Raw genomic sequence first — 20,036 nt, 5'->3', positions numbered from 1 at the left:
GCTGTCTTGGCACTCTTCCTACCATGTAGCAATTTTGTGCCTGAGGGGGGACATGATTGAGACATACAAAATCATGCAGGGGATGAACAGAGTGGATAGATATGCTCTTTTCCCTCTCACACAACACCAGAACCAGGGGACATCCACTAAAATCGAGTGTTGGGAGAGTTAGGAACAAGAAAAGAAAGTATTTCTTTACTCAGTGTGTGGTTGGTCTGTGGAACTCCTTGCCACAGGATGTGGTGACGGCACCTGGCCTGGATGCCTTTGAAAGGGGATTGGACAAGTTTCTGGAGGAAAAGTCCATCAAGGGTTACAAGCCATGATGCATATGTGCAACCTCCTGATTTGAGAAGTGGGCCACCTCAGAGTGCCAAATGCAGAGGAGGACACCAGGACGCAGGTTGCGTCTTGCTGTCTTGTGTGCTCCCTGAGCCACTGTGAGAGGTTTGGTTTGCGACAGACAGCAGTCATGGGACTGCGTTGCTCTTGGCAGCAGGCTTAAGTTGAGCACGTGCCACTCGGTGCGCGTGCAGAATGTGGCTGCAGCCCCTGAAGGTCCGCGCCAGAGCGAGCCGCTGCACAGTATGTGCTTCCACACGACGGCGCGCGCACCCCAGCAGACCCCTAAGACCAGCAGCCCGCTCAGCAGCAAGTCCCATTCTGTTCAACGGGGCTTGCGCTCAGGAGAGCCGGCCTAGCACCGCACAGGCCTCTCACTTGACTTCCACCTCCCTCCTCGGGAAGTGGGCGGTGCTTGGGAGGCTGGCCCTTCAGGGAGCAAGATGGCGGCGGCCCTGAGAAGCGTGAAGGTAACAAGCCGAAGGGGGGGGGGGCTCCTGCGGGACCCGAGAGCAGACGTGCCTCTGCTGCCAGGTGAAGGGGCCTGGGCGAAACCACCAGGCTGGGGGGAGAGGCTGGGGGGAGAGGCTGCCTCCCGGGGACACAGGCACTGTTTGAGGAGCTGCACAATGTACATTTGTTGGAATAATCAGTAGAGCTTCAGGCTGCAGTCCTCTCCACTCTGCAGGAGTAAGCCCCACTGACTCGAATGGGAGTTACTTCTGAGTAGACATGCAGAGGCTTGGGCTCTGAGGCTGCAGTCCTCTCCACACCTACCTAGGAGTAAGCCCCATTGACTCTAATGGGAGTTACTTCTGAGTAGACATGCAGAGGCTTGGGCTCTGAGGCTGCAGTCCTCTCCACACCTACCTAGGAGTAAGCCCCACTGACTCGAATGGGAGTTACTTCTGAGTAGACATGCAGAGGCTTGGGCTCTGAGGCTGCAGTCCTCTCCACACCTACCTAGGAGTAAGCCCCATTGACTCTAATGGGAGTTACTTCTGAGTAGACATGCAGAGGCTTGGGCTCTGAGGCTGCAGTCCTCTCCACACCTACCTAGGAGTAAGCCCCACTGACTCGAATGGGAGTTACTTCTGAGTAGACATGCAGAGGCTTGGGCTCTGAGGCTGCAGTCCTCTCCACACCTACCTAGGAGTAAGCCCCATTGACTCTAATGGGAGTTACTTCTGAGTAGACATGCAGAGGCTTGGGCTCTGAGGCTGCAGTCCTCTCCACACCTACCTAGGAGTAAGCCCCATTGACTCGAATGGGAGTTACTTCTGAGTAGACATGCAGAGGATTGGGCTCTGAGGCTGCAGTCCTCTCCACACCTACCTAGGAGTAAGCCCCATTGACTCTAATGGGAGTTACTTCTGAGTAGACATGCAGAGGCTTGGGCTCTGAGGCTGCAGTCCTCTCCACACCTACCTAGGAGTAAGCCCCATTGACTCGAATGGGAGTTACTTCTGAGTAGACATGCAGAGGATTGGGCTCTGAGGCTGCAGTCCTCTCCACACCTACCTAGGAGTAAGCCCCATTGACTCTAATGGGAGTTACTTCTGAGTAGACATGCAGAGGCTTGGGCTCTGAGGCTGCAGTCCTCTCCACACCTACCTAGGAGTAAGCTCCATTGACTCTAATGGGAGTTACTTCTGCATAGACATGCAGAGGATTGAGCTCTTGGAGAGGGAGAGAATATCACATTCCTCCCATTACAGGGCACTTTTGAGGGAGGTTTCCTCGCCCAGAGAGAATGGTATCTCAAGCCACTTAAGCTGGCACCTGAAGCTTGTTCTCTTAACATAGGCCAAAAGAACCCAAGTTAGCCAGGTGTACACATCTGGTCCCTGTGATGTGTATGCAACACGAGGAGAAATGACTTAACATGAAATGACAGCAAAAATCTATACAATGGGGTTCCTGTGCCTTTAACAGATGCATGGCAGGCAGGAATTCAACCAGTGAATCTCTTCCCAGTGCAGATGAAGACAGAGGGAAAGCAGCATTTTAAGTTGTTGTCACACTGCTTGAGGTGGGGGGGGGGCTTTCTAAGAAAAATAGGGCTGTTGGTTGCATCCCCCCCCAGCAGGATGTCTGTGCCTGAGGTAGCTGCATAACAAGTAGAAATGCAACATGTGCAAGCCTGCAGTGCCATCTGTATTGAGAAAAACTCACCTGTTGCATTCTTGCCAATCATACAGTTGTTTGAGGCACAGAGAGTGCTAAGCCTGTTGTTTTTTTCTGGAGAAACACTGGTATACTTTTCAGATTGAGGGAATTCTTGGAACACAAATATATATTTATGCAGGTTTTCTGGAAGACATCTGAGGCGTCATATTCCCTCTGTGGATTCTCTGACTCTCTCTCTCTCTCTCTCTCTCTCTGAGAGAGAGAGAGAGAGAGAGACTGACTAGGAATGTCTTGCCAGAGTGCTGTATTATATTTTTCTCTTTTCTTATCCCCAGGGAATGGTTGCCCTAGTGACTGGTGGGGCATCGGGGCTGGGGCGTGCCACAGCAGAGCGGCTGGTACAACAAGGAGGCAGTGCTGTGCTTGTGGACCTGCCAACGTCTGATGGGGAGAATGTGGCCAAGTCTCTGGGGGAGCGATGTGTTTTTGCTCCTGCTGATGTAAGGAACTGTGGATGGGGGAACAGAGAATTTGAACTCTCTGTACCCCAGCTCTGGGTGGGCAGCAAGATGTGGTGGATGAGCTAGCATAATCTCTTCCTCCTTTTCTAGGTAACATCAGAATTGGATGTGAAAGCTGCCCTGGCTCTGGCACGGGAGAAGTTTGGGCATGTGGATGCAGCGGTGAATTGTGCTGGGATTGCAGTAGCTGTAAAGACCTATAATATGAAGAAGGATCTGCCTCACAACTTGGAGGACTTCCAGAGAGTCATCAATGTGAGTAGGTTGTGTGAAGAACTGCCATTCTGGTTCTCCATTTGTCATCATGTGTGTTTGCCCCAACAATTTCTCTGGCTGGAAAGAGACAGCAGGAAACTTAAGATACAATTATCTGATTCAGAGTAGAGGGGAACCTGTGTTTGCTTGGTTCATGGTTAGTTCTGATGTGTACTTGTGGGGTAATGTTGTATTGTCTGGTCCCATTGGGCCCACACAGAGTTGGATGAAGCTCTTGGGTCTGTTGTTTGCATTTGTGTCTGTCTTTCAGGTGAATATTGCTGGAACATTCAATGTAATTCGTCTGACAGCAGGTGAGATGGGGCGAAATGAGCCTGATTCAGATGGACACAGAGGTGTGATAATCAACACTGCCAGCGTGGCTGCCTTTGAGGGGCAGGTGAGTCCTAAGCTTCTTAAGTCTGACTAACAACATCCAGGTAGCATTGTTTTAAAACTGAAAACCTCTCAGTGTGCTCCTGCGTGTGACAATCTTCACCAGGTTTGGGAGGAAGCAAGGGTAAGGGTGTGTGTTGTGTGTGTGTGAAAGGACAGTAATCCATAGGTCACCAGTCTCTGCTATAGAGGCAGCCAGTGGTGTGCGGCACTCCTACTCAGTAGTGAGAGAGGCATGTGGACCTATTTATAGCAGCGAGACAGAGCTGCACTCACTGCTTCCCCGTAGATTGGAGCCAAACCCACTTCAAGGTGGGGGATGACAACTGCATATGTCCTTCAATGTACACTAGAGCAGCAGCATCTCATACTCTGGACTCATTTACCCATTTGCCACCAAAGGACTCATAGTTGTTAGTTGGTCCCAACCTCATGAAGTTGTTCTCCTCCCCACCCCCCACTTACAGTGACAATTGATTGAACTTGGATTTTCTCAATCACCCCCTGAAATTAGCAGCCTTGATTTGGTGCTACTTAGCCTTCACGCTAGAGCAAGGGTCTCTAAACATAGGCCAGGAGGCCACGTCTGGCCCTCCACAAGATTTTATCTGGCCCTTAGCAAATGTTTGACATTTTTACTCATTATATATCATTTCTCAGTTTAAGCAGAACATTTTTCATTTCTAATTGTCACATTTCTCTTTTGTTCTGAATCATATTGTGCTCATTACAATAAAAAAATCCAAGTAAAACTAATTTATTCATTTATAAAACCAATTTTTGGGGGCCTGTGAAAATGTGTAAAATATATACTGAAAGGTTTGGACCCCTGCACTAGAGCCTTCCGTTAATATTTCAGAGAATACTGAAGTACTGCCTTGTGACTATTGTTAGTGTAGATGCTTGATCGTCATTATTTATCCTTCAGGTTGGCCAAGCTGCCTATTCTGCTTCCAAAGGAGGCATCGTGGGAATGACACTGCCTATTGCTCGGGATCTTGCCCCTATGGGGATCAGAGTTGTTACCATTGCACCAGGTATCAATCCTGTCCTTAATCTAGGCATTGTGGGAGAAGGGTAGAATTTGTGGAGCATTCTCTGGGTTATGTGTATTCTGCACTAAAATAATCCACATTCTGTAATCAGTGCAAATTAAGATCTTTGCAAATATGTTCTACATAAAACTTATTCTGAATGTTTCTCTATTTTGCATAATTTATTCTGGTTTTGCTAGTCATGGGAGAGAGGAATAGAAGCTCTGCAGGACATAGAAATCTCACCCTAAAAAATCTTATTCAGCTGCCTCTCTGGCTTGAGATTTCAGTAAACAATGGCCCCATACTCTTGACAGCACATCTTTGCAGCCAAAGGGTCAGAAATCTGATTCGTTTGCTTGCTTTAAAAAAAAATGCATTTTGTGCCTAATATTTTGTTCTGTGCTCCAATAATTGTGGCATACACGTAACTGGTTGGTAAGTGTTGTGCAGGAGAGAGGACTGGGGCAGCACTGAGTGTCTCTGTTTTTCCAGGCTTGTTTGCAACTCCTCTGCTGGCATCACTTCCTGAGAAAGTGCGGACCTTTCTGGCACGGCAGGTGCCCTTCCCAAGTCGCCTGGGTGCTCCAGGGGAGTATGCCCACTTGGTGCAGTGCATAATGGAGAATCCCATGCTCAACGGCGAGGTGATTCGGCTGGATGGGGCAATCCGAATGCAGCCCTGACCTGCTGCTCTGGTCTGGTAAAGCAGGAAGGGCTTGCTTGTGCCCTGTTATTCATGAGATGTTTATCGGATTCTCAGTGGATCATAATCATGGGAAATTGATCCTGTTGATGATTACAGCTGCCTGTGCAGAGCTCCTTCACTGGAATCTAGATCATTGGATGATCAGTATTTAGACTTACTACATGATTATTGCTATGACTGCTATATGAGTCTTCCCTTCAGAACTTGTAGGGTAAAGCTTGGAATGGGTGGCCTCTAGCCATCTGACCCACTAATATGTTCTCAAAGCATTAAGAGCTACTGTTACAATCCAGAAGTCCTGCCACTTTTACTCCTCCCATCCTGAAAGAGGATTGTGAGCATACTTCGCTAAAGCATTTCAAATATCTGTGACAATCTTATCAAAGTAAATCCTGCAAATCAAGTTGCTTGCTTCATCTTTTTTCCCTTGTAAAACCTCCAGATGATTTTGAATATTTTATTAGGGACTCTGGCAAGATAGAGCAATGCAGGCAGTATCAGAGGCAGGGATTGGTAGCTCAGTGGGGAATATCAATACAGTGCTGGTTTTCCTCTATGTGTTGAGGAATAAAAGCCACCAGACTCGACATTCACATTTTCAAATTTCTACAACCAGAAAACCCATGCTGTTACATCTGTAAAAACTGTAGTGCTTGGCTACAGCCTTGGTTGAGATTTATAATGCATAACTGTAGGTGTGAGCTACAGGATACTTTGCTTATGATACCCTTTGTATTAAGAGGAGGGAGCCAACTTTGGCTACTTACGTAGCTGGTTCTGATCTTGTGGTGGTACTTGTCAGCTTTGTGCATGGATGAGAAATTACTGTTTGCTGAAACACCCTGCATGTCTAGGGTGCAGGCACTAGGGGCACTGAAAGCCAGCACCCGATCTTCTCAGAAAAGGCCATGTGGGTGCATCTTTCAGCTTCTGAAGTCTATCGGCACTTGAGTGATGAGCAAATATAAAAACAAGCTACCTAGCCCGACTCTTCATTAAGAGCCAAGTCCATGGTAAAGAAAGGCCAGTACAATTTCACAGGGCACATAGGTAATTATTTGTGCAAGGCAGCTCATCATGCCAATGGAGCAAACATAAAATTGCCACACCAACTGAAAAGCTCCACCTAGGGTGGACTCTGTGTGAAACTGTCCCCAACTGGATTTGATTGGTAGTCCTTCCTATGCAGCCCTTGTCTAGTCCTTGCAGTTTTCATCTACAGCCACCAGAGGGCTCCATTTGTCTACAATAAATCCCTTTGGTGATTTTAAATACTTCACTCATGTCAGCTTTGCAGCAGGTGAGTCCATGCATTCTTCAGTTATCGGCTACTGGTGTTAAACTGCAGATGGTACTGGGCTGTAGGTGCATTGGTGTAAACTTCCTTCTCCAGATACTGTAAGCTGTGAAACAATATAGATGTGTTCTGTAGATGAGATGGGTACGTTTAAGACAGGTATATCAGACTTGTTTCATACAGCATGCTGAATAACATTCATAGCGTCTGCTGAGGGCTGGGAGTGATATAATTAAGCAAATGGGCAGAAATAAGTACTTTGTTCTCATGGAGGAACTAATTAGTTGCAAGTGACAAAAAAGGAAATATACGAATATTGATCATATTTTCAAGATATGGGAGAGCCCAATTATCATGCCTTTCAGCTGCACTACTTCTGCTGAGGCATCACGTTGCAGCTCAAGTGCTTTGTGAAGTGGCACCTCAGCAGAAGTGGCACTGCTGAAAGGGCAGCCCACTTGATAATTGGGCTCTCCCTGCACCTCAGCAGTGCCTGCCCCTTCCCCTGTTGCATTCCATGCCTTCTGCGGCTGCCTCTTGTCTTTCCCTTGCAGAGCCTCGGCAGAAGAAGCACTGTTGAAAAGGTAGTACTGGGATAGCCCAGTTACACAGGCCAACACATATTTTGCTTCCTTAAATGTTACACCAATTCCTGGGTATATCTGGGGTGCAGATTCCAAAAATGGCATCCGTTTTGCCTTATCACATCTAGTTTTGGAGACACAGCATAGCCTCTTTAGTGAATGGTTCAAGCAGCTTCCTCATGAGGAAGCCTACACCATGGCAGCCTTGTATTTGACATCCCTAGTTTAAGACTGTGTGTGTGTGTGTGTGTGTGTGTGTGTGTGTCAGCACACAGCTCTGACATTTGTTTTTAATGGCAGGACTCAACCCTGACATATGCAAAGAGCAGACAAAACAACCCAAAGCATGTACATAATGCATTTCCCTCACTCTTAACATAAGAAGAGCCTTCCTGGATCAGGCCAAGGGCCCATCTCGTCCAGCTTCCTGTATCTCACAGTAGCCCACCAAATGCCTCTGGGAGCACAGAAGACAACATGATGCCTGTATCTTGTTGCCACTTCCTTACATCTGGCACTCAGAGACACCTCTAAAACAGGGGTTTCCCAACCTTTTGGAGCCCATGGACCACTGAGGCAAAAATTGGAATCGTTGTGGCCCATATGCAACCCCCACCCCTGTACATTAAAAATGCAACTAAATTTGGTAATCTATAGGGGATCACACAGTGAGACACTGGAAGTGCCAGCTGCGGTTACAGGTGTTCCATTCCTCACCCTCTCTGATGGTCTGTGGGGAAGCATCTCCTGAGCAAGCAATTCCCATGGACTACCAGAAAGGGCAGAGAACTGCCCACAGCCACAGCTGATATTTCAGTGGTCTGTGGGGGGAAACACTCACTTGGCAAGGCACTGGAAGTGATAGAAGGTGATCATTTTTCTTCCTGATATCTTGCAAACCACTCCTCAGGGTCTCATGGACCACCTGTGGTCCACAAACCACAGGATGGGAACCACTGCTCTAAAACTTAGAGGTTGCATATAGGTCACCCAGGCTTGAGACTCTTGATAATCTACAGAGACTGTGGTTGCAATCCTATGCACATTTTCCTGGGAGTAAGCACCACTGAACTCAACCGGGCTTACGTCTGAGTAGACATGCTTAGGATTGGGCTGTTTGAGACATGCAGATGAAGAAGGGCTTCTGGTTGAGAATGTTGTCTTCTCTACATGCCTGAGCTGTAGTACCTACTGAAAGTTAAAGTCTGGACATGTTGACTGTCTTGACCATCTCTCCCCCTCCCCCCACCAACAGCCCAATGACATTTGGTGCAAAGCCTTATGCAAAGGCTCACCCATATCAGTACACATTCCCATCATGCAAACAACATTTGTTATTGGCTAATTAACGGGTGTTCTTGTGGATGTCCTGTTCATTTCAGTGAGAACATCCTGATGGGTTGTGTCCCAGCCACCAGCTATTATGTTCCATTCTTTGGGGCACTCAAAATTCTTCGCCAGAGGCAGGTGCTTCATTTGCATCCCAGTGGAGCCACCTCTCATTTTATCCCCAACAACTCACTGTGACTTCTGTGCATCTGCCAACTGCTGATTGTAGCCATCCAAGCCCTTCCTCAGCTGTCTGCGGAAATCCTGCTCCTGCTCCTCCATCACCATGGTGGCTCGGTCAGCCAACAGTCGCTGCCGGTCCCACTCAGCATCCCGCTGCCGTTCTTCTTCTCGCAACCTCTGTTGGAAGGAAGAGGTGTGAGAGTTGCTACAGAGCAGAGGCTGCAAGTGTAAGCTGCAACATGCCTGATCCAAAATCTCTCCTCTGCCAGAAACTCACAAGGCAGCCTGAGTTCAGCCACTGTTGTCTTGGCCAACAACTCACCCCTGAATGTTTAATATGGGATGGCTTCTTTTAAAAGGCTGTTTTAAGAGGTGTCTTAGAACTTCAGGCTTGACCTGTACTATGTAAATGCTGGGAGGTATCATCTTTAGAATGCTGCCTCCCAGCAATCCACGTGTTTCTCCACTATCTCCTATATTGTTTCCCTAATGCCAGTAAGGAGAAGTACCACCGGAAATCCCTGTGAAAGGCAAAACTGCTTGGGCAGTCTGGCCTTTCACTGGCAAGAGATATCTCCACCCCAAATAACCCCTAAGAAAAACTGAAAAGGTGCTTTCAATGTTGCATTGAAATGTTGCAATGTTGCATTGTTGCATCACCCGTCACTAGCCTCTCTGCCCTTTCCCCATGTTACTAACATTAGGTAGATTATGCTGCATATTGCTTGGTCAGTTCAAATAACTGGTTGATGGTGAATACTCTAGTCTAGGGGTGTCAAACTTGTTTCATACAGTGGGCCAAATATGGAGCCTGCTGGGGTGTGGAAGAGACCTTAAGCTGGAAATAACATCATTAAGCAGATGGTGGCAGAAACTAGCACTTTGTTCTCAAGTAGGAACTCATGAGCTGCAAATGACAAGAGAAAATATGCAGATCTGGATCATATTTTAAGAATATGGGAGAGCCCAATTGTCATGTGCACCGCCCTTTCAGCAGTGCTGCTTCTACCAAAGCATCACTATAGCTCAGCAGCTGATTGGTGCTCTGCAAAGTGATGCTTTGGCAGAAGCGGCACTGCTGAAAGGGTGGTGCACATGATAATTGGGTTTTCCCCAAGGCCGAGGCAGTGTACCTCCTGCTCACCCCTCTTGGTCTGCCCCTTCCCCTGTAGCATTCCTTGCATTCTGAGGCTTCCTTCAGTTCTTCTCTCCCAGCATTTCGGCAGAAGTGGCTCTTTTAAATGGGTTGTTCTGGAAGAGCCTAAATATCATGTGGGCCAGATAAAGAGCTTCTGAGAGCAATATCCAGCCTGTGAGCCTTATATATGACACTTTTTCTCTAGTCCAAACTACTGGACAACACCCCCACACTTCTGTATGTTATGCAAAGGTTTGCCTGCATCCCTGCACTTTCCCATCACTCAGCAGTCTTATTAGTCATTCATTCATTCCACCTTTATTGGCATAAACAATCCAACAAGAAAAAAATTTAAAACAGTCTTATTAGTAATTGTTATAGAGAAGTATGATGTCTCTCCAGTATACCTTCCTGAATCACTTGAAACATAAGCAGTTCACTTCAGCTCTCACCCCATCCTCTACCACTTACCTCGTTCTCCTTGCGCTGTTCTTCCTGAATTTTCCACATAGCTTCCAGCTGCTCAGGGGTCATCCCCTTCCAGCGGGAGGGGACCATACGGTGTGGCCCAAACAGGCTTATGGCTACATCTGGATTTTCTGTCAAGATGTTGCTAGTCAGGGTATTGTGGATCTCTGTGCGGTTATCATCCTCTTCCCGCTGCCGGGCTAGACGTTGCTGCTCAGTGAGTTCTGCAGCCTGGTTTGGGGACAGGAGAAGAGAGATGCAATGGTATAAGTAGCATGGCCTGAACTTCCCTTTGCCCCTATCCAGTAGATCCAACAGTGAAGTAGCCTTCACATCCTTTCAGCCTTGCCTGTCCTTACCCTGTTCTCTGGGTAATGTTACAGATAGCTAAGGGGGAATGGGTAGGGGCAGTACCAGGGCTTGGTTATAGCTAGCAACTGCCATGGCTTTAGCCTTGCGGCATTCCTCTTCCAAGTGTGCCAGCTCCAGGGCTCGCAGGTCCAGTTCTATTCTCTTCTTGCCATCCAGGATATCTACAAGGAAAGCAACAGGATTGGAAATGTGATTGCAAAAAACATAAAGCAATCAGAGATGCAAACGTAAGCTGTGGGAGGGGGCTCCTAAACCAGATCAGCTTTTTGTACTGCTTTCTTGATGAAAGTTCCACTACTCCATGCTACTGTTTGCCCTATTAGGAAAATCATACATGTCTTAAAAAGTGGCAGAGCAGGAGTGGGACAGACTGGCATTCTTTTGTAGGTCCTGCTCATTTAAATTTGAGAGGATGGGGATGAAAGTTTACCTTCTCTTACAGCAATAGGGAAGTTCACTCCACCCTTGTTCAATCAAAGTCTCTGATTGTAAGAACACCAGATGCATGAACTAGCAGTTCATTTGCCTGGTGCCCCTGAATTGGTAGGAGAAAATAAGGGAGGGGCACATCAAAACAGGTACAAGTAATCAGCTGGGGCAATATTCAAGAACTGTGCAATTCTGAGTAGTTATGTTAGGACTGAGATGCCTCACTTGACACTGATAGCCAGGTGAGTCTTCATGGGCACACATACAAGCCTGTCTGTCTATAGATAAGTAGCAACGGCTGGAATCTCATTAAGCACCCAGTTTCAGCCTCAATCCAATTGGGTAAATCTAGACAAAATGTCTCTTTCACCTTTGCTTTTCTTGCAAAAGGTCTAGATAAAAAACAAAACAAACCTTAATAAGCACTAGTGAGAGGTGGTATTACCATGAGGCAACCCCTTGGAACATAGGAGTTGAGTGCCAATAAAGGCAGCAGAGTAATGGATCTGACTCAGGAGGTGAGGCACAATTCACCAGATAGTTCTGCACAAGTCTCACAGAAATGAACAGAAACTCCCATTCATTTCAATAAGAGTTGCACAAAAGAACTTCCTGGTAGATTGGGTCTCATGTTAAATCAGTGAGATGGATGCAGCCATGAGTATTTTCCAACTTAGCAACTAAAATGTCTTGGGTCAGCAATAAGAATAGCTGAATCCTATTCTTCACATTTTGTTGGCCTCAAAAGCTTTCACAAAGCATCCTGTCCTGCCCACTTTCACACAAAATGGGGCTCTTGTTCCCATGTTCCCAAAGAAGAAACTTTGGGGCAATGCTCTCGTGCGACCCAGCCCAAACTCACCTGCATACCTGCGGTCAGCTAAGTCCTTTTTTCGTTCAGCACTCTGCTCCTCCCAGTGTTTTTTATTCTGCTTTTTCTGCAATTTGCACTGAGCAAGTGCATTCAAGTCCTCACCAGCAAAGCGCTGCATGCTAGAAGGGCCACATCGTGGGTCATCATCACTCACACGGGCTGGGAGTCCCTTGCGTACTGCCTCAGGGTCATGAAGGTCCCACTCCCGGCGACTGGAAGGCTGCTGATATTGCTCCCGGAACTCCAGTTCGGCCTGGTTTAGCTGCCTTTTCCGCTGGTGTTCCTCGTCCTCCAACATCTGGGCAATCTTGTCACACTGCACTCTGTCTGCATCTGTACAACAAGAGGAAAGGCAGTGCACTATGTTCCTAGGTGTCGTGTTGTAAACATAGGGAGGTTTGGGGTGCTCAGGGTTCTTGGTTTTCAAACCCTAAAGCCCTCAAGGCCCCTCTGCTCAGTAGTACTGCCACCACCCTGTATGTGCCAGTGCCTCAGTCCAGGGACACTGAGACCCTCTAGGCTTAATTCTATCCCTTGCAGGCACTGAGCTCTTTCTCCAATTAAAGCCTCAGTTCTCAAGTTACTAGACCTCAATGAGCACTCGGTAGCTTGCTGAACGGCTAGGCAGGATTCTGAACCTTTGTCCCCAACAGACAATGAAACAACTTAGTAAAAGATAGTTCAGTTTATTAAGTACATAAGGTTACACACTCTACAATAAGGCAGCAAACGCTAGAGGCATAAACACCTAGGAAACATATCAGCAATAAAATAAAGCTAGCTGGCTACCTCTATTAATCCCTATCGCTCGCCTGGGTCAGTTCTTGTAGATCTCTTAGCTCCAGAGCTACCTATGAGGCCAGGTGTCCATAATGGACAATGGAGCTCACACATGTGCAGGATGTTGCACCCAAAAACTCTGTCCAAGAAGGAACCACACCACCCTTGGGCACTCATTATTATACTTCTTATGCTAAGAAGGTGTACTAAGTACTGAGGTGACTTCATACTTATTTAGACTGTCCAATCAGATCCTTAGAGGAACAGAACCTTCTCTAAGTTGACCTGGTTGCTAACTCCTCCTAGTTCTTACCCCTCCCAACTGGAGATCCACAGCTGCACTACATCATGCTCGATGCCTCTCTGTCTGCTAAGGTGCTAAACATTCCAATGGGTCGTAATTCTTGTTATCTGTCCTTTCTGGCCAGCAAAGGAGAGACAACAATCCTTTTGTTTATTTACTCACACTCTTGCAGCTAGGAACTACTAGCAACTTCTCTGTTACACTGACTTAGTTTAGTTCAAGCTTCACATGCTAACCTAGGCCTAACATGTACATATTCATGACACTAGGTAGCTTTCAAATTTCCCTCAAAGAACTGTTTCTGTATTGATCTGCACACCAAGAAATGCCCTTACGTGTCAGAATTCCTGAGCATTGCAAAGGATATAGAAGCACTAGCAAAGATGCACTCTCCTATAGCATGGGATATGCTAGACAAGCCTCTTGAGATTAGCTTCTCACCCTATATACAAACTGAGAATTTTGCAATGAACAGGAAGATTGGTAATAATGGATAAGCAGCTTTTGGGGCAGGTTGTCTGCCATTACCAATCTTTCACTGAAGAACTCCTGATAAGCTTCTATCATCACAGTTTGAAAACCACAGCTATAAATGCACTCTACGTGGGGCTGCCTTTGAAGACGGTCCGGAAATTACAATTAGTACAGAACGCGGCTGCTCATGTGGTGGCTGGAGCAGGTTGGTTTGACTCTGTCGAGCCTTTGTCGAGTGTTGCTTTGGCGGCTACACTGGCTGCCGGTTCTGTTCCAGGCCCAATTCAAGGTGCTAGTTTTGACTTTTAAAGCCCTTTACGGCTTGGGTCCAGGGTATTTGAGGGACCACCTCCTTCCTTACAATCCTGCCCAGGCTCTTAGATCATCTGGGGGGCCCTTTTGACTGTGCCGCCACCAAGAGACGTGAGGGGGTGGCGGCCAGGAAGAGGGCCTTCTTGGTGGTGGCCCCTGAACTTTGGAATACCCTCCCCTTAGAATTGAGAACTGCTCCCTCTTTGTTAACATTTTGGCGTGGACTGAAGACCTTTTCATTTCAAAAAGCTTTTAATAGTTGACAGGCTGGCTGGCTTTCTTGTTTTTTTATATGAGCATCCACGGGGTTTGTTTTTAGATTTTTAATTATTTGTAAATTGTTTTAATTATTGTTTTTAATGTTGTATTTTTAAATGTTGTAAGCCACCTTGTGCGCCCTTTGGGCATAAAGGCAGGATATAAATAATAATAATAATAATAATAATGGAAAACTTAAAAATGCCAAGGCCAACAACCAATCTCATCCAGGAGAAAATTCTTTCCTGACTCCAAATATAGCAACCAAGCCCTTTCACTAGCAAGACTGAAATACCCCACTGCTCCTGACACAGCTCCTGCTGAGGCTGAAGCTATTAATTCTGCCAAGACTCATGTACTTTACTGCACTTGAAAACAACTCTTACAGATCCTGACTTGTGCAAAAGGAAGACTATAGGCTGGCTAATTTCCCAGCTCCCAGGCCAATACTTTGGGCAGGTCTGACGAATGACCCAAGGGCAAAGTGAAACAGAAATGCGTACCAAAAGCTTCATCCCGTTGTTTCTCTGCTTCTTCTCTCAGTTTTCGCTCTTGTACTTGGCTCTTCAGGCCTTCCACATCCACCTTAAGCAGGGTGAAGGACATTATGAGAGTACAGGTTATTAGAAGTATATAACAGGGTTAGAAAAAAAACAAGCTGTTCTCTATTAATGGTTTGAGTGCTGCTGTTCCACCCTTTCCTCACTAAAATCAATAAAGAACACTGTGGCAACAACAGTTGTTACACTGTAGCATAATCTTTCCTATTTGCTGCTCTTTAAAGTATCCCAGAATTCTGTTTTCACTGCAACTAGGCTACACCTCTAGAATCCTTCCCCAGCACATGCAGTTCAACCCTCTAAATCAGGGATGCCCAAACTTTCAGCTACCAGGGCCACATTGCTCAGTCTTGCTCTTATAGTAGGCCAGAGCAGGTCAATTTTAGAAAATAAGATACATTTTGTACATAATTTTATGAGTTTTCATAAATAAGATTATATATTCAACATATGGCTTTCCATTTCACAGTCCTGCAAATCTCACCCCCATTGTGCGGTAGCGAGCATTAAAGATACGGCTCTGTCTCTGCTTCTCCCGGTTCCTGCGGGCTTCAATGGCAGCTGCCTCTTTTGTATCTTCCTGAATATCCACTTTATACATCACTGCACCTGTAACTGAAGGGTATGTTTGTCAGTTAGCAATGCATGGAAGCTAACTGGATCTCACCTCTTTCTGATTGGTGGTAATAGATGCCCACAATTCAGGTGTGGCTTTAGAAGTCATTCTGCAGATAGCTCCTGGATTAAACCCATTTCTGCCTATCCCACAGGTGTACATATTTTATCCCTGTTGCATATATGCACCGGTGGGCAGAAATGGCTTAACAAGACATAAATTGCTCTCCTATACTCATGTTCCCTTTAGCATTAGTGACTCTGCAAATCTTTTGCTTCCAAGACTGATTCTGCCTTTATGACACCTCCTTAACAGATCTTGACCAGTTCTATCCCCCAATCCCTCAGGCCAAACTTGACACAATGGTGACACTTGTTTATTCACACAGCTGCTCTGTTGACATGTAAAGCTGTGGATGGATTTATTAGAATTTTATATAGCAACATCGATGTATAGGGCACTATACATTAAGTGAAGAAACAGATCCCTACCTCAAGAAGCTTACAATGTAGATTCTGAGACAGGGGTATCAACCAAGGAAGGCCAGGGAAAAATGGGGAAGCCTGTTATTTTTAAGTATGTGTAACTGAATACTTCATTACAACAGAGTAGCATTTCTCAAACTGGGTTGGGACCCACTAGACTGTCATTCTAAAAAGTGGGTCCTGATGCTAAAAATTTGAGAACCATTGCAATAGAGAGTGAGGATTAAGATGTGGTGCAACAGCTTCACAAAATGGTGAGTCTTAAGGAGGGATTTGAAGGAAGCTGTGGAGGAAGCATCTTTTTAGATATTCTAAAGACAGCTGCAAACAGAAGGGGCAGCAAAAGAAAATAGATGTAGACCTCTGATATCTAAAAGGATGTGCAGAAGAGGGGAACTGCACACTAATTTGCTCTACTTTCCCATGTTCCACCATTTCAAGCATTTTTCTTCCAGTCCACTCACCTCTCTGCATTTCATCTCCTTGAACGCTGTCCTCCCCAGTAGGACCAATACAAGAAATAAGAGGAGTTTGGTGACCCCCCACCTTTTATATAAAAATCACACACACACACTTTATACATGAATGGTATAGGCATGTGAACAACAAATACGGCTAATCCATCACAACTAGTTGGCCTTTACTAACTCTTCCAATTTATTGTGCTATACAAAGCAGGCCTGCATGATTTGTAACTTGGGACAAGTCTATCCAAGGACTCCTAGCCATGACGGCAATATGCAGGAGTGCAAAAGCGGGAGGGAAGTATGCCTTTCTTTCCTGCTTTCAGGGGCCTCTGAGAGAAATCAAAATGCTAGACTAGATGGGCCTTTGGCCTGATTCAACAGGGCTTTTCTTGTGCTCTTATGCACTGGATGGATCAGCTGAGAACCACAGGCAAGATGAAGATGCAACAGTGCAAAACAAGTTTACAGATGTCCTTCCACCCACCCATCTGTGGATCCACTATCTGTCAATCTGTGGACCCCCTGAACCCCCATGTCCATTAACCATGTTTCAAGGCTTATTGTGGCAAAATGTTCTTTCTTTTACAGAATGCTGTAAGCATGTAAGCTTATAGCATGACATGCAGGCAGGCTGCAGGCAGCCTGAATGCTTGAAGACATTGGATCAAATGTTAACAGGAAACTGTTAACCTCCTGCTTGCTGTTAAGATTTGACCTAATCCAGTATTTCTCAACCAGTGGTATAGGTACCACTGGCACTTGAGGTGGTGTCTGGTGGTCCTCACAAGAACCCCATACATTCACCACCCAGCAGTAAGACCAACAATGCAGTGCAATAAACAGTTGTAGAAAGCTCAGCTTGGCAGGCAGAGCTCCAGTGTGCACTTCTTGCATGCTCAGAAAAGCCCTCCTCTTTGTCCTAAGTCTTTTATCAGTGTTTGTAGTGTTGCACTTGGCCTCCCAATCTGGAAGTATCTGGTGATGATATCATTGCCAGTTACTTCCAGTGGTACTTCTAATGTGTAGTGAATCATGCAAATTGGTATGGTAGAGGACAAGTGTTAATATTGCTCTAGTCTCTTCAAGCATTCAGGCTGCCTGCTGCCTGCACGTCTCGCTATAACCTTGCATACTTACGGAATCCTGTAAAAGGAAGAAACATTTTGCTGCAGTAAGCCTCAAAACAATGTTAATTGGTGTGGGAGAAGATGTGGGGGGTGTTAAGACACAGTTCCCAGTATCTGCAGTTTCTGTATCTGACAGGGCGCTGGAATGGAGCACCTATGGATACAGGGAAAAGCCTATACTTTTGTTTTCTCTTTAAATACATTTATGCTAGAAATTCTTCCATAAATGTTTAAGAACTTTCGAACAAGCATCTTCACTTGCTCTTCAAAGCCATTTTTCCTCTTCCTTCTCCGTAGCAATACTTGCTCAATGGACACTTTCACCCATTTGAACTAACTGAATATAGAATATAGGGCTGAGTCCTGGTGCAAGTTCAGTCTCAAATGCACCTCAACATCCTCTGCAACATTAGGATTTGGAGGAAAATGCCGCATATGATGCATTGCCTCACCAGCCACAGTTGTTCACATGGATGTCTTATGACCCCTGCTTCCCTCATGCATCTCCCTTCTGTTGTTTCCCCACTGTTGAAATTTAGATTCCAAATTCTTTGGAGCACAGACTCATCTTAATGCTTATGTTAATCTGTAAACTATCATGTCTATCAATTGCACTATTTACCTATGTAAAAAGATAAGTATACCACTTACACCTGTGAGGTGCGGCTGTGTAACATTCTGAATCCTGACCTTCAAAAGAGTGCAGGATGGGCAAGGATGACACATTGTGGGGAGGGGGAGGGAATGGGCTGGGAGATAGCAGCACATGGATGGATTGCATATGGATCTTCCTTGCTGCAGAAATGTCTGTGGTGAGTTTCCCACTCTCTGCTGTCCCTGGAGGAAGTAGTACTTGTAAGCTAGATCAGACACCTCACGTACACATAGTGGTAATCTATATGACCAGTAATATTTGCCATATTTTGAATTACCACTGGTTGAACAGCACTTATGGTCATGAGAGCCACTGAAGCAGTTGCCTCAGGCAGCAGATTGGTGGGGAGTGCTCATCTCCATCCACCTACTTGCCTCTACTGCTCTTCCTTCTCCTTCTACTCCCTGGACTGGAAAAGGAAGACAGAGCAGAAGAGGAAATGTAGAGAGGAAGACTGTGCTGAGCTAGAACACTGGAGAATAGGAGAAGCAGTGGCTGGCACATCATCAGGTAAGGGGAGGGTCAGTGCTTGGCATGCCATATCAGATATGAGCATGCAACAAATTACATAATTTGTTGTTATAGTACAAGCTGTTATAATACAAGGTGTCTTAACACTGCATATTTTAACAATCTCTACTTTATACACAGTGTACTTCATTGTAGAAAATCTAAACATTTAACATCTAAGGAAAGCAATTGAACAGATGTACGGAACCAGCCCACACACCGGTGGATGTCTGCAGGTCCCTTGGAGCGCACTCCTGAGTGTGCGACTGGCCAGCACAGGTCCCCTACACTGGCCCAGGAGTATTGTGAATGTGCCAGAAAGCACACTCTACTACTATGGAGCTGGCTAGGCTGACATGGATCCGTGCTAGCCCCTGGAGGCTGAATCTGGACCCGGAGGGGGCAGGTTTGTGCCAGCCAAGGCAGGCCAGCTCAGGGGGTAAGAGAGGGTAGCGAGAGAGTGGATTGGGAGGCAGACTGGGCCCGGAAGGGGGCAACATAGACCAAATCCTAACCTCCACTCCTGGTCCCTGCAGCCTTACACGGGCTGCTCGAATGCGCATCAGCAAATTTACTGGCATAGATCTGGCCCAAAAGAGTTTCTTGGGATGCCCTGCGTGTTGCTCGTTGACAAGAGGTTTGAAGCAGTTTGCTTAGCAAAGGAATGAATTTTCATTCTCAGCTCCCCATCTCAAGAAAGCTCACAGACCTAAAACTGACACAGGAGAAACAGCAGCAAGCGTCACTGGGAGGGTCCCAGTGCTGGCACAAGAGGCGGCAGCCTCCACTCTGCAAAAAAAGCCTTCTGAGCTCCATCCTAGTTCAAGTGATGGACCAGACTCCGACCCCCACCATTTGAAGACCAAGGGCTGCAACCCGCGTTCCAGGCCAGAGCCTTCCCGAGTCACCGCCTCTACCTGCTGGTGTCTCCTGAGCTCAGCAGTGCCTCCCCCCTCAGAGAGCAAGGCCACCTGCCCGCCTTGCAGGGAAGGGAAGGCGGGAGCCCTAAATACACGCGGGGTGCAGTCCCACAACACTTTCCTGGGAGTAAACCCCATTGAACACAATGGAACTTACTTCCGACTAAGCGTCCTGGACTGCCTTGGGTTTCCTACACACTCATCCCTACACGTCGCATCCCTTACTTCCGAGTAAACACGCACAGGCATCTGCGCTTACGTTAAGTGCAAGTCCTACTGCGAACCACGAGGCTTCCTCCAAGAAAAGGTGGACGGGCGACGCGTGCCGGGCAAGGGAGCTGCTGCCAAGCCCTCCTCTGAGGTGCAGGCACCCTCCTCGGTCCTCTCCGCCGGCTCGACTGCTGTCCTCTTGGCTGCTGTAGCAACAGGCCCCGCCCCCTCGGTTCACGCAGGCGGGCCTATCCGCGGAAAGAGAGGGCGGGAGCGCCTTGGCAGAAGCGTGTCCTT

General features: G+C 46.7%; 2 protein-coding genes across 3 annotated transcripts; one reads left to right on the top strand and one right to left on the bottom strand.

Moving 5' to 3' along the window:
- Positions 1-555: 555 nt before the first annotated feature.
- Positions 556-5,790, top strand: HSD17B10 (hydroxysteroid 17-beta dehydrogenase 10). Its single transcript, XM_066615695.1, has 6 exons — positions 556-812; positions 2,808-2,972; positions 3,084-3,248; positions 3,520-3,648; positions 4,573-4,681; positions 5,174-5,790. The coding sequence occupies exons 1-6, from the start codon at positions 786-788 to the stop codon at positions 5,362-5,364; spliced, it is 786 nt and encodes a 261-aa protein (XP_066471792.1). The 5' UTR covers positions 556-785; the 3' UTR covers positions 5,365-5,790.
- Positions 5,525-19,942, bottom strand: RIBC1 (RIB43A domain with coiled-coils 1). 2 transcript variants are annotated; one of them, XM_066615694.1, is made up of 8 exons: positions 19,789-19,942; positions 15,234-15,358; positions 14,693-14,774; positions 12,050-12,394; positions 10,801-10,919; positions 10,390-10,617; positions 8,791-8,957; positions 5,525-6,790 (listed from the first exon to the last, which is right to left on the bottom strand). In XM_066615694.1, exons 2-8 carry the CDS (start codon positions 15,348-15,350, stop codon positions 6,709-6,711), a joined length of 1,140 nt encoding a protein of 379 aa, XP_066471791.1. In that variant the 5' UTR covers positions 15,351-15,358; positions 19,789-19,942; the 3' UTR covers positions 5,525-6,708. The 2 variants fall into 2 exon arrangements, with proteins under 2 accessions (XP_066471791.1, XP_066471790.1); XM_066615693.1 differs by having other exon boundaries at positions 5,526-6,790; positions 15,234-15,364.
- Between the last annotated feature and the right edge of the window lie 94 nt (positions 19,943-20,036).

Source organism: Tiliqua scincoides, chromosome 2 (assembly GCF_035046505.1).
Source record: "Tiliqua scincoides isolate rTilSci1 chromosome 2, rTilSci1.hap2, whole genome shotgun sequence".
Taxonomy (NCBI): domain Eukaryota; kingdom Metazoa; phylum Chordata; class Lepidosauria; order Squamata; family Scincidae; genus Tiliqua; species Tiliqua scincoides.
The sequence above is the reverse complement of the archived record's forward strand: the minus strand, read 5'-3'. Positions and strand labels throughout refer to the sequence as shown.